Raw genomic sequence first — 14221 nt, 5'->3', positions numbered from 1 at the left:
TTGCAAAAACGCCATCCCCTTCTCGCAATTCCTCCGTCTCCGCCGCATCTGCTCTCAGGATGAGGCTTTTCATTCTAGGACGAGGGAGATGTCTTCATTTTTTAAAGAAAGGGGCTTCCCTTCCTCCACTATCAACTCTGCTCTTAAACGCATCTCCCCCATTTCACGTACATCTGCTCTCACTCCATCCTCCCACCACCCCACTAGGAATAGGGTTCCCCTGGTCCTCACCTACCACCCCACCAGCCTCCGGGTCCAACATATTATTCTCCGTAACTTCCGCCACCTCCAACGGGATCCCACCACTAAGCATATCTTTCCCTCCCCGCCTCTCTCTGCATTCCGCAGGGATCGCTCCCTACACAACTCCCTTGTCCATTCGTCCCCCCCATCCCTCCCCACTGATCTCCCTGCTGGCACTTATCCGTGTAAGCGGAACAAGTGCTACACATGCCCTTACACTTCCTCCCTTACCACCATTCAGGGCCCCAAACAGTCCTTCCAGGTGAGGCATCACTTCACCTGTGAGTCGACTGGGGTGATATACTGCGTCCGGTGCTCCCGATGTGGCCTTTTATATATTGGTGAGACCCGACGCAGACTGGGAGACCGCTTTGCTGAACATCTACGCTCTGTCCGTCAGAGAAAGCAGGATCTCCCAGTGGCCACACATTTTAATTCCACATCCCATTCCCATTCTGACATGTCTATCCACGGCCTCCTCTACTGTAAAGATGAAGCCACACTCAGGTTGGAGGAACAACACCTTATATTCCGTCTGGGTAGCCTCCAACCTGATGGCATGAACATTGACTTCTCTAACTTCCGCTAGGCCCCACCTCCCCCTCGTACCCCATCTGTTACTCTTTTTAATGCACACATTCTTTCTCTCACTCTCCTTTTTCTCCCTCTGTCCCTCTGAATATACCTCTTGCCCATCCTCTGGGTCACCCCCCCCCCCGTCTTTCTTCCCGGACCTCCTGTCCCATGATCCTCTCGTATCCCCTTTTGCCTATCACCTGTCCAGCTCTCGGCTCCATCCCTCCCCCTCCTGTCTTCTCCTATCATTTTGCATCTCCCCCTCCCCCTCCAGCTTTCAAATCCCTTACTCACTCTTCCTTCAGTTAGTCCTGACGAAGGGTCTCGGCCTGAAACGTCGACTGCGCCTCTTCCTATAGATGCTGCCTGGCCTGCTGCGTTCACCAGCAACTTTGATGTATGTTGCTTGAATTTCCAGCATCTGCAGAATTCCTGTTGTTTGGAATTTTCTGATTAGATTACTGATTCAAATTTTCAAATGTTAAAATGATGTTCTTAAAATATTGTCAGACCTCTTGCATTGAAATAAATGCTATTTAATTCAATAGTCTTTTCTTGTTCCCTGCCATGCTGCTGACTATCTTTACCACTGACCTTACTCTTAATGATTTCCCTATCGACTTCCAGCCCCCCATCCATAAAGCACTTTGCTTTGGATCCCACTGTCCTGCTGATCTACAAGTACATGGAAATCTCTTTCTGCAGGGGGTGGTGAATCTCAGGAAGACTCTGCCATGGCATGTAGTTGGAAGGTAGATTATCATCGTAACTATTTTAAGTGGAGGAGGATAAAGATTTGATCAAGGAATGAAGGGTATGGAGAAATGACACAAAAAGAGAACTTGGATCAGCCCTGATCATATTAAAAGGTGGGACAACCTTAAAGGGCCTGATGACCTAGTGCTGTTTTATTAAGTATGATTCTGTGAGTAGATTAGTATCACATTGGCATGTTATTTTCTATTATTCAACTTCGAGTATGCACAGGCTGTCTGAAAGCACAATAAAGGATGATCTTTCTTTAACAAAATCCAAGGTTCTGGTGTTGTAGAGAACTAAACACTGAAGTACTGGAATACAATGATATTACTATACATGTTATTAGAAATGAATTGTGATACATTCAGACTTAGACTGCAGGACTGAGGAAGAATTGTCACCTACAATCCATAAAGCTTCATCTTGCTTTTGCCTAAAATCAATCTTCTGGCAGCTCTTGATTTGAGGCCGGTTGTAGTTCTGTAACCAGAAATTTAATGATGCCTTTTGATGTGTAGGTCTCTTTTTTAAAACAGGTGATTACAGTTTCAAAATCATGTGATGTGCTTTTGAAAACATGCTCACAGCTTCACATGCTGTTTGGATTTTTATCTCACTCTCTTGAATGAGAATTTTGCCCTACCATTCAAATGACAAATAGTATAATAGTTCCATGTGGAAAAATTGTAGACAAATGTGTTGAGACAGGAATTAAATTATTACTTATAGATTGATGGTAATCACTAAAAATGCCCAGTGCCCTCTCTGATGTTTAGCTTCAGGACAATGCCTTACTGGTAAAACAGATGTAAGATAATTATTTTAAAGAATGACATTCTCAGAACTACACTGAACTGTCAGAAGTAGACAGCCCTTGGAACAGTAATAGATGTTTCACAGAGACAGTGAAACAATGTTATCTGCTTCAAAAGCACGAAGAGCTTTGTGGTAGTTTCATGGCAGTAAAACAAATAAGATTCTAGTAAGTTAACAGTTAAAATTGAATTATAGCAAATGTTAAACACAATATGGTGTCTGCTATGCAGTTCAACAAGTTCATGATTTATTTTGTACTCAGCCACTTTCCTGCCCCATTCTGGTATCTTTCCCTTCCCCTTTAGTGTTCAAAAATTTACCTTTCTCACCTTTCAATGTGCCACTGAACATCCACAGACTCCATAGAGACTTGCAAATATTTACAACTACTGAATAAACCACTCTCATATGGAAATGGACAAGCAGTTGTTTGCTTTGGTGAGTCTGATTCTGGTACCCAGTTTCAAAAGTCAAACCTGTCCCTTTCATTTTATCAGAGGAAGCACACACAAGTCTGATTTTGGAAAGTTAAACCAGCATAAGGCAAACAAAAATGTCCTGTACGAGAACTTCCCATCCTAACAGTTCTTGTACTAAAGCTACGGTATCTTCTGCCTGATGGTAGGGGTCAGGGAGATTGTTGGATGGATTGTACAACAGTATAATTTAGGAAGTACTTGGATAGGTACATGGAGGGGTGGGGCTGAGAGATATGGGCCAAACACAGGAAATTAGGGTCAGCTGGGTGAGCACTGTGGTTGACATGGACTCATTGGGCCAAAGAGCCTGAATTGCTCTGTAACTCTACAGCAAACTAAAATTATGCCTCAATGGGCACAGCAATTTCTGTACTTTCAGCATTTAACTGCATGTGAGCTTTTGGCAGATTTTGTTTTCCAGTCTTTGTATAAACAGTATTGTGTGCTATTGGCTTGCTGTTTCCTGCCACTGTTATTATACAGTTGAGCCATTTTTAAGCAGGAAATTATCATGTGGTTTTGAGTTGAAGCAGTCCTTTTGTGTTCACAGAGTTGCCTGGAGTTCAGCCTGAGAATTCAGGAGTTCATTGAACTTGTTCGACAAAATAAGAGGCTGGAAGCTGTCAGGTAAGAACAAGGAGGCTTGACCTTGAATTGTGTAAATGCAAAATGCATTTACTTATGCAATTTCTTAATAAAATTCTCTTAATTGTGTTGATAGATCTGAACATCAATATTTACACACTTGCTAACTTGGGGTTTCAAAATGAATATTGCTGCATTACAGCAATTACTTTTTGTGTGACTGAGGGAGAATACTTGGAAATCTTTCATATTTACTTTTCACCCAATACTGTTAGATGTTTCAAAATTAATTTTCTCATCTTGAGTCATTTCATAAGTTTAATGTATTTGCCTTGACTGGTGAGATGATAACTATTAGCTCTCCTTTTCCGATGTAGTTGTTCCTGATTTTTCAGATTTTGTCATGGTGTCATACACCCGTGCTCTAGGTTTAATGTTTTAATATTGCTTTTTACAGGTAATTAATAGTTCTCTATTTCTGCAACATTAAACAGTTGAGATGTAACCAAATCACATTTTGAAAGCTTAACTTAAATGTAGTCAGGTTTATTTATAGTGCAAATAAGCTAATTATTCCAAGATGGTTGGCAGAGAACAAATCAGTTCTTTCAGCTTAATAATTGTGAGTAATATTTATTGAAACACTACTGCTCCACACCAGTGTGAACAATGGAGGATGGATTTAAGACTCTTTCTACAAATATACTGGGTTCAAGGGCAATATTCTTTCCTTGGTTCCTCAGCAAAAGCCAATATGATGTGATGGCAACACAAGAGATGGCAGCTGCTGGAATCTGGTATAATAAATTGCTTGAGGAACTCAGTGGGTCAGGGAGTGTCACATATGCAGGATACTGCCCGACCTACTTAGTTCCTCCACTGACTTGTTTTAGAGCTCAAGATTTCACCAATTGCAATCTCTTGTGGCTCCATTTTACAACTACATTGCAAAGTCTCCAAGGTCTGCCACTTTGAGTAAGTATATTCCTTTTCTTTGGGACTTCTAAGAGGCGCTGTCATGCCTCACTTGTGTAGTTTCCTCAGCTTTTCTTCTCTGACTATGATATCAAGGAAGTCTATTAACTTTTTCAAATCTTTTGGTTTTGTGGACACGCTATTGCAGCTTCCAGAATTCATTTTGGTGATTTGATAATCATGCAAATTTCTTTCCCTTGCCTGTCTTAAGAAATCTGTAATATCCATTCTAAACCAGCATAGATTTTTTTGCTAACAGATCAATTATAATAGAGGTTTTATTAATAATAGTAGATGCATTTATTTCATCAGTTGTATGAAGCAGTCATGCTGAAAATTATGTACACTGGTCATATACAGAAATACATTGATTATACATGTTGAGACTGGTGGAGACAAAGTATCATGTGTAACAGTGAGTATTTTTAGCATGTGTCATGGATTTAAGGATTAGAATCATAGAAAAGTCATTGCACACTTTCATGACCGTCTGAATGAAGAAGTTTACCCACATGTTCCTCACCTTTCACCCTTAACCCATCTCCTCCAGTTGTAGCAACACACATCAAAGTTGCTGGTGAACGCAGCAGGCCAGGCAGCATCTGTAGGAAGAGGTGCAGTCGATGTTTCAGGCCGAGACCGTTCACCAGCAACTTTGATGTGTGTTGCTTGAATTTCCAGCATCTGCAGAATTCCTGATGTTTCCTCCAGTTGTAGTCCCAACCAGCCTTAGTGGAAAAAGCCTGCTTACATTTGCCCTATCTATACCCTCATAATTTTGTATATATCTATCAAATCTCCTCTCAATCTTTTATGTTCCAAGGAATAAGCTCCAAACCATTCAATCTTTCCTTATAACTCAGGTCTTACAGTCCTGTCAACATCCTTGTAAATCTTCTCTGTACTCTTTCAACCTTGTTTACGTCTTTCCTGTAGGTAGGTGACCAAAACTGCATGCACTACTCCAAATTGAAGAAAAACATCCTGGAGGTGAATGAAGCGTTAGATCAGTGGCCAGTTTATTTTACATAAAACCTGAACAGAGCATTCTACACAATGGCAACCAAGATTTTCTTGTGAAAATGCAATTTAGAAACATTTAATGTAGGTTTGGATGTCTAGAAGAATTTGTCTTTTGCTGACTGGTTCAAATTTTTAAAAAGATATTAGATTAGATTATGAGGACACGCAGTCCTCTTTTATTGTCATTTAGTAATGCATGCATTAAGAAATGATACAATATTCCTCCAGTGTGATATCACAAAAACACAGGACAGACCAAGACTGAAAAACTAACAAAAACCACAATTATAACATATAGTTACAACAGTGCAACACGTAACTTGATGAAGAACAGGCCATAGTCACAGTAAAAAAAAGTTCAAAGTCTCTCGAAAGTCCCACATCTCACGCAGACGGGAGAAGGAAGAAAACTCTCCCTGCCATGCCCGACCACAGTCCGACTCTGAGTCGTCTGAAAACTTCGAGCCTCCGATCAGCCCTCCGACACCGAGTACCGAGCACCATCTCCGCGGAACACTTCGACCCCAGCCTCGGTCGCCAGCAGCAGGCAAAGCCGGGGATCTTAGGGCCTTCCCTCCGGAGATTTTCAATCGCACAGCAGCAGCGGCAGCGAACCGGGCATTTCAGAAGTTTTCTCCAGATGTTCCTCTGTGCTTCTTCACGTCTGTCTCCTTCAAATCAGAATTGTGCACGGCATCCTACTTAAAAATACAATATCATTTCACCGGACAGCTGCGCGCGCTGCGTTTTGCCGCCATCTTCTCCTGCCTACTTCAAAGTGCAGATATTTCAAAATACAACACCAGTGCTGTTTCATTATGTAATGGAATAGTATCCATCATCTGCACTAAATTCAGAATCGGAATTGGGTTTATTATCATGGTATGTGTCATGAAATTTGTTAACTTAGCAGTTCAATGTAATACATAATACAGAAGAATAAAGAAATAGATCAATTACAGTGTACGTATATTGGAGATTAAAAATGGTGAAAAAACAGAAATAACATATATTGGAAAAGTGAGGTAGTGTTCATGGGTTCAATGTCCATTTAGGAATCTGATGGCAGAGGGGAAGAAACTGTTCCTGAACCGCTGAGTGTGTGCCTTCAGGCTTCTGTACCTCTGACCTGATGGTAACAGTGAGGAAAAAGACATGCCCTGGGTGCTGGTGGTCCTTAATAACAGACATTGCCTTTATGAGACACTGCTCCTTGAAGATGCCCTGGGTACTTTGTAGGCTAGTACCCAAGATGGAGCTGACTAAATTTACGACCCTCTGCAACTTCTTTCGGTCCTGTGCGGTAGCGCCCCCCCATACCAGACAGTGACGCAGCCTGTCAGAATACTCTCCATGGTACATCTATAGAAGTTTTTGAGTGTTTTTGTTGACATACCAAATATCTTCAAACTACTAATAAAATATAGTCGCTGTCTTGCCTTCTTTATAGCTGGATTGATATGTTGGGACCAGGTTAGTTCCTCAGAGATCTTGACATCCAGGAACTTGAAACTGTTCGCTCTCTCCACTTCTCATCCCTCTATGAGGATTGGTATTTGTTCCTTCATCTTGCCCTTCCTGAAGTCCACAGTCAGCTCTTTCATCTTACTGACATTGAGTGCCAGGTTGTTGCTGTGACACCAGTCCACTAGTTGGTATATCTCGCTCCCCCTGTACGCCCTCTCATCTCCATCTGAGATTCTACCAACAATGGTTGTATCATCAGCAATTTACAGATGGTATTTGAGCTATGCCTAGCCACACAGTTATGGGTATAGAGAGAGTAGAGCAGTGGGCTAAGCACACACCCCCGAAGTGCACCAGTGTTGATTGCCAGTGAGGAGGACAACTCGAGACATGAGTCTGTACTTCAAGTGTCATGACATAAGAGTAGAATCAGAAAAAATGTTACTGAAGGGTGCCAATGGACCGTGTTTTTTATGCTGACCTTCCAGCACTAGGTTCTTCGCCAAGCAGATCATTGCTCCTTAAAGACTTATCCAAATATTTTGTAAGTGTCATGAGGGTTTCTGTATTCTACCTTTCCAGAGAAGAAAACCCAGGTTTGTCCGTCCTGGTCCTAGTTTTTACTCCAGATCCCAGCATATAGCGTCACTTTTGTCTCCATTGAATAGTCTTGCTTCCTTTAAGGATATGGTATGTTGATTACTCCTTAATATACTATACATTCCCTTGTTTCTGCACATCTCATTTCATAACACTTCTCTGAATTAAATTTTATTTGATCCTTTTATGGCCATCTAACCAGATAACCTTCTTTATCAAGCTCCATTTATATACACTAGACTGATTCCTGCAATGGTGAATCTACCATATGATGAGAGGTTAGATCATAACCACAAGAGATTATGTAAATACTAGAAATCCAGAGTGATACACGCAGTGTGCTGGAGGAACTCAGCAGGTCAGGCAGCATCTATGGAAAGGACATAGAAAGTCGACATTTTGGGCTGAGTCCCTTGATTAAAAGGTGGGGTGGGGAGAAAGCCCAAATGAGGAGGGAAGGGTACAAGTGACAGGTGAAAAGTGAAGCCAGGTGAGGGTGAAAGTTAGGACATGACAACTGGAAAAGGTGGCTAAAGAAGAAATCTGATAGGAGAGGAGGGTGGGCCATGGGAGAAAAAAGGGGAAGAGGGGATCAACTAGATTTGTATTCTGTAGTTTATAACTTTAATAGGAGCAGGAATATACCATCAGCCCTCTGAAATTGCTCCATCATCCATTATCATTATGGGTGATTTTCTGCCTCAAATTAATTTAAACTTAGAAACTTCTGATTGTGGAGACTTGGAGGACATTTCCCTTACTGAAAAGTAAGCAAGGGAACACAATTTTGGGATATGATACAAGATGTTTGGGACAGATGAAAAAGAAACTGCTATGCCCAGAGGGTTGTCAACCTGTGGAATTTGTGATAACTGGAATTCTGGGCCATTGAGAGCTTTTAGAAAGAGAGAGGCCAACCTAGAAACATGAGACATCAAACACGATGGTGAAAGAAGGAAAATGTGGTACTGAGATCAGTTAGAATTTTATTAAATAGCTAAATGGGCTCAAATTATGTATTACTCCTACTTAACACATACAAAATGCCGGGGAAAACTCAGCAGGCCAGGCAGCACTTATGAAAAAGAGTACAGTCAACATTTCTATGAGAAGGGTCTGGACCCGAAACGTCAGCTATACTCTTTTCCATAGATGCTGCCTGGCCTGCTGAGTTCTTCCAGCATTTTGTGAATGTTGCTTGGATTTCCAGCATGGACAGATTTCTCTTGTTTGGTATTACTCTGATTTTCCTGTTTTTATTATGAAATGGAAAGGACACAGCACTGAGTCCTGTGGAACCCCAATGATAAAGTATGTACAGTCAAAATAAGGGGGAAACCCTTTAATGTTTACCCTTCGTGCCACTATGCCAATTTTGGATATGATTTGCAATTTTTTCGTAATAGGCTCATGGAAACTCATGGCTATGAATATGCTTTTGACGTTGTTTTGCATAGATCCCATGTAGATTGCATCAACTGTCCCAAGTCTACTGTTTCATGTAAACTACATTAACTGTACTGTTCTCATAGAAACTTTGTTATCTTCTCAAAGGACTCAATTATGGTGCTCATACACAGCTCTCTCATAATGCATCTGTGTCAAACCTCCCTGATTAATCTCTGCCTTTTTATATTAAAGCTTTTAATATCCATTTAAATGGATTTCAATAATTTGTCCACCACTGAAGTTAAACTAACTGGTCTGTAATTGGTTTATCTCTTTCTCTCTTTTTAAAACACAAATACGACGTGACTCCTCTGGTGTTGCTGCTGTGGCCAGGGAGCATTGATTAATTGAGGTTAAAGTCTCTGCGATTTCCTGCCTTTTTTTTTAATAGCCTGGGGTTTATTTGTCTGGGCCAAGTGATATATGGATTTTTTTCAGCAATGATAAATCCTTTCCTCCTATTGTATTTCTCCCATCCAATATTTCATACTGGCTTGCCTTAACTATAACAAGAGCCATTTCCCTCCTTTTGTGAAGATGGTTGGTAGTTATCAAAGAACATTACTTAAATTAAAAATAATGTTTTTTATTTTTTGATTTCTAATTAACTCAATAATTTGTTACCCTTTTGATGAAATATCTTACACTTTGATTTTCTTTTCCCAGTCCATGTTTTTTCGTACCCTCTGTTCCCTTTGCCAAAGTTTCCTTTCAGTTTCATTCTTGTACTCCCTGTACTCTACGGGCTCTTGTATAAAGTGAAATAAACAAAGAGTCTGCAGCTAGAATCACTGTGGTGCATCTGTTGGGCTCTGAACTTCGAGGATGGCTTTTCTATGAGTGGTTACCATGCAGCTCAAAGTGAGCAGGCAAATAACACACAGCACAGCTAAAGGAGCAGGTACCAATGCAGACACTGCTTCCAAAGGAAAAAAAATGAATGGCTAGAGGTAATGGTCCTTTGCAAGTGCAGTCAGAACCAGGAGTGAGACATAGTATGTCAGCTGCAAAGGATAAGTGGAAGGATTAAGAGAGCAACTGTTGTGGGCACCTAGGAGGCCAGAGTAATAACTCCAAGGTGGTATGTTATCCATGTTGTGCCAGGTCTGAGAATGTCACTGAAGGGCAACAAATCACCCTGAAAGGTGAGAATGAAAAGCTGGAGGTAGTTATTTATAACAGTACTAAGAATATAGATTGAGAAAAGGAAGAGGTCTTGTAGGCAGAGTCAGGAAGCTGAAAAAGGATGAAAGGCATCCCCACATCTCAGGATTACTCATAGTGCTACATGTTATTAAATATGAAGATGGGATGGTAGAGCAGATGAATGTGTGGCTGGATAGTTGATGCAAAAGAAATTTACCTTTTCAGGAGCTGGTGATGTTTGTACAAATTAGGTGCCATGGTAGCAAAGTCAGGACCAATATTTCTGCTGGTTTGGTAGGGTGGTGGAATTACTTGTGTTAGTGTGTCAGTTCTGAACTATTAATATGATGAGAATCGAGGGGGAGCAAAATGGAGGAAACAGGTAAACTTGAAAATAATAAGTGAAATAGGGAGTCAGGAAGGAAGTTGAGAAGCAGGACTACAAAGGTAGTCCGTCATCTCGGGATTTCTGCCTGTGCTATGTGACAGTGAGTATAGGAACAGAGTGAGGTGGAGGATAAATGCGTGGCTGAGGGATTGAAGCATGGGGCAGGGATTCAGATTTCTGGATCTTTGGGACTTCTTTTGGGGCAGGTGTGACCTGTACAAAAAGGACGGGTTGCAATTGAATCCCAGGGGGACCAATATCCTGGCAGGGAGATTTGCTAAGGCTATTGGGGAGAGTTTAAACTAGAATTGCTGGGGGGTGGGAACTGAACTGAAGAGACAGAGGAAGAGGCGGTTGGCTCACAAATAGAGAAAGCTTGTAGACAGTGCGAAAGGGAGGATAGGCAAGTGATAGAGAAGGGATACGCTCAGTCCGATCGTTTGAGATGTATCTATTTTAATGCAAGGAGTATTATGAACAAAGTGGATGAGCTTAGAGCGTGGATCAGTACTTGAATCTGTGATGTTGTGGCCATTACAGAGACTTGGCTATCTCAGGGGCAGGAATGGTTACTTGGAGTGCCAGGCTTTAGATGTTTCAGAAAGGACAGAGAGGGAGGTAAAAGAGGTGGGGATGTGGCACTGCTGATCAGAGATAGTGTCATGGCTGCAGAAAAGGAGGAAGTCATGGAAGGAATGTCTACAGAGTCTCAGTGAGTGGAAGTTAGGAAGAGGAAGGGGTCAATAACTCTACTGGGTGTTTTTTATAGCCCACCCAATAGTTACAGGGACATCGAGGAGCAGATAGGGAGACAGATTCTGGAAAGGTGTAATAATAAGAGTTGTTGTGGTGAGAGATTTTAATTTCCCAATTATTGATTGGCATGTCCCTAGAGCCAGGGGTTTAGATGGGGTGGAGTTTGTTAAGTGTGTTCAGGAAGGTTTTTTGACACAACATGTAGATCAGCGTACAAGAGGAGAGGCTGTACTTGATCTGGTATTGGGAAATGAACCTGGTCAGGTGTCAGGTCTCTCAGTGGGAGAGCATTGTGGAGATAGTGATCACAGTTCTGTCTCCTTTACCATAACATTGGAGAGGGATAGGAACAGACAAGTTAGGAAAGCGTTTAATTGGAGTAAGGGGAAATATGAGGCTATCAGGCAACAACTTAGAAGCATAAATTGGGAACAGATGTTCTCAGGGAAATGTACGGAAGAAATATGGCAAATGTTCAGGGGATATTTGCATGGAGTTCTGCATAGGTACATTCCAATGAGACAGGGAAAGGATGGTAGGGTACAGGAACTTTGGTTTATAAAGGCTGTTCTAAATCCAGTCAAGAAGAAAAGAGCTTACGAAAGGTTCAAAAAAACTAGGTAATGATAGGGACCTAGAAGATTATAAGGCTAACAAGAAGGAGCTTAAGAATGAAATTAGGAGAGCCAGAAGGGGCCATGAGAAGGCCTTGCCGGACAGGATTAAGGAAAACCCCAAAGCATCCTACAAATATATGAAGAGCAAGCGGATAAGACGTGAGAGAATAGGACCAATCAAGTGTGACAGTGGAAAAGTGTGTGTGGAACCAGAGGAGATAGAAGAGATACTTAATAAATACTTTGCTTCAGTATTCACTACGGAAAAGGATCTTGGCGATTATAGGAACATACATCAAAGTTGCTGGTGAACGCAGCAGGCCAAGCAGCATCTATAGGAAGAGGCGCAGTCGACGTTTCAGGCCGAGACCCTTCGTCAGGACTAACTTTAACTAAAGTTAGTCCTGACGAAGGGTCTCGGCCTGAAACGTCGACTGCGCCTCTTCCTATAGATGCTGCTTGGCCTGCTGCGTTCACCAGCAACTTTGATGTATGTTGCTTGAATTTCCAGCATCTGCAGAATTCCTGTTGTTTACGTTTGGCGATTATAGGGATGACTTACAGCGTATTGAAAAGCTTGAGCATGTAGGTGTTAAGAAAGAGGATGTGCTGGAGCTTTTGGAAAGCATCAAGTTGGATAGGTCACTGGGACCGGACAAGATGTACCCCAGGCTACTGTGGGGGGGGTGGGGTGCGAGGGAGGAGATTGCTGAGCCTCTGGCAATGATCTTTGCATCATCAATGGGGACGAGAGAGGTTCCGGAGGATTGGAGAGTTGCGGATGTTGCTCCCTTATTCAAGAAAGGGAGTAGAGATAGTATTCATGGTAAGGCTCTTGGCAGTATGGAGGATCAGACTTGGGGTCCAAGTTCATAGGACACTCAAAGCTGCTGCACAGGTTGACTCCGTGGTTAAGAAGGCATGTGGTCCATTGGCCTTCATCACTCGTGGGATTGAGTTTAGGAGCCGGGAGTTAATGTTACAGCTGTATAGGACTCTAGTCAGACCCCACTTGGAGTACTGTGCTCATTTCTGGTCACCTCACTACAGGAAGGATGTGGAAACTATGGAAAGGGTGCTGAGGAGATTTACAAGGATGTTGCCTGGATTGGGGAGCATGCCTCATGAGAATAGTTTGCATGAACTCGGCCTTTTTCCTTGGAGCGCGCGGAGGATGAGAGGTGACCTGCTAGTGGTGTATAAGATGATGAAAGGCATTGATCGTGCGGATAGTCAGAGGCTTTTTCCCAGGGCTGAAATGGCTAGCATGAGAGGGCACAGTTTTAAGGTGCATGGAAGTAAGTACAGAGGTAATTTTTTTATGCAGAGAGTGGTGAGTGCATGGAATGGGCTGCCAGCAACGGTGGTGGAGGCGGATACGATAGAGTCTTTTAAGAGACTTCTGGATAGGTACATGGAGCTTAGAAAAATAGAAGACTATGGGTAACCCTAGGTAATTTCCAAGGTAAGGACATGTTCGGCATGGCTTTGTTGCCGAAAGGCCTGTATTGTGCTGTAGATTTTCTATGTTTCTATAAATGAACAGCAAAAATGATAGGGCTTAAAGTACAGAAGCAGTCTTCATTCTGGTACCAAGGAGATGACCTTTCATCCCAGAATTGAAAGCAACAAAAAGATTTTCCCCTAACTGTAGAACCCTTTCAACTATTGTTCTTCTAATTGGTACAACTGAGACAGCCATAGTGTAAAGATTTTACTCTGGTTGCATTTGATAAATTAATTCAATTACTGTGATTTCTGATAAGAACATAGAACATAGAACATGGCAGTACAGGGATAGGCCCTTCAGCACATCATGTTGTGCCAAACCAAATAAATTGGTATCAAATGGGCAACTAAACTAATCCCTTATGCCTACAATGTCCATATCCTTCCATTCTCCTCACATTTGTATGCCTATTTAAGCATCTCTTAAAAGTCCCTAATGTATCTGCCTCTACCAGCACCCCAACGCATTCCAGGTACCCTCCAATCTGTGTTTAAAAAAAAAGAACACAAAAAAAACCCTCGCATCTCCTTTGAAATTATCCTTTACAGTAAGTGCATGCTCTCTGGCAGTGTGCAACCCATGCACAACTCATACCTGAAGAATGCACTTGCCATAACATGTTTCCAGCATGCTTCCATTTGATACTTTTCTTGGGAAATCCCTGTCATCAACAGTAACTCCACCTCTGGTTCTGAGTAGACTGATTAAACCAATGTAGGAACAATATATTGTTCTGCAGATGGGACAGAAGGTTTTTGAATGAACAAGGCAACACATTCTTTGTGAGTTGGGCTTCCATGTCCTCTTGACACATGTACTGAATGTTTTCACT

General features: G+C 41.9%; 1 protein-coding gene across 1 annotated transcript in view; it reads left to right on the top strand.

The window, feature by feature from the left end:
* The window catches only part of maea (macrophage erythroblast attacher, E3 ubiquitin ligase), a 97864-nt gene that overhangs the window by 63836 nt on the left and 19807 nt on the right, over positions 1–14221 (top strand). The window contains exon 5 of the mRNA XM_063047031.1: positions 3424–3500. Coding sequence (XP_062903101.1) covers positions 3424–3500 — 77 coding nt within the window. The remainder of the gene's footprint in view (positions 1–3423; positions 3501–14221) is intronic.

This window comes from Mobula hypostoma, chromosome 4 (assembly GCF_963921235.1).
Source record: "Mobula hypostoma chromosome 4, sMobHyp1.1, whole genome shotgun sequence".
Classification (NCBI taxonomy): domain Eukaryota; kingdom Metazoa; phylum Chordata; class Chondrichthyes; order Myliobatiformes; family Myliobatidae; genus Mobula; species Mobula hypostoma.
Note: the sequence above shows the minus strand (reverse complement) of the source record. Positions and strands in the feature narration are given on the sequence as shown.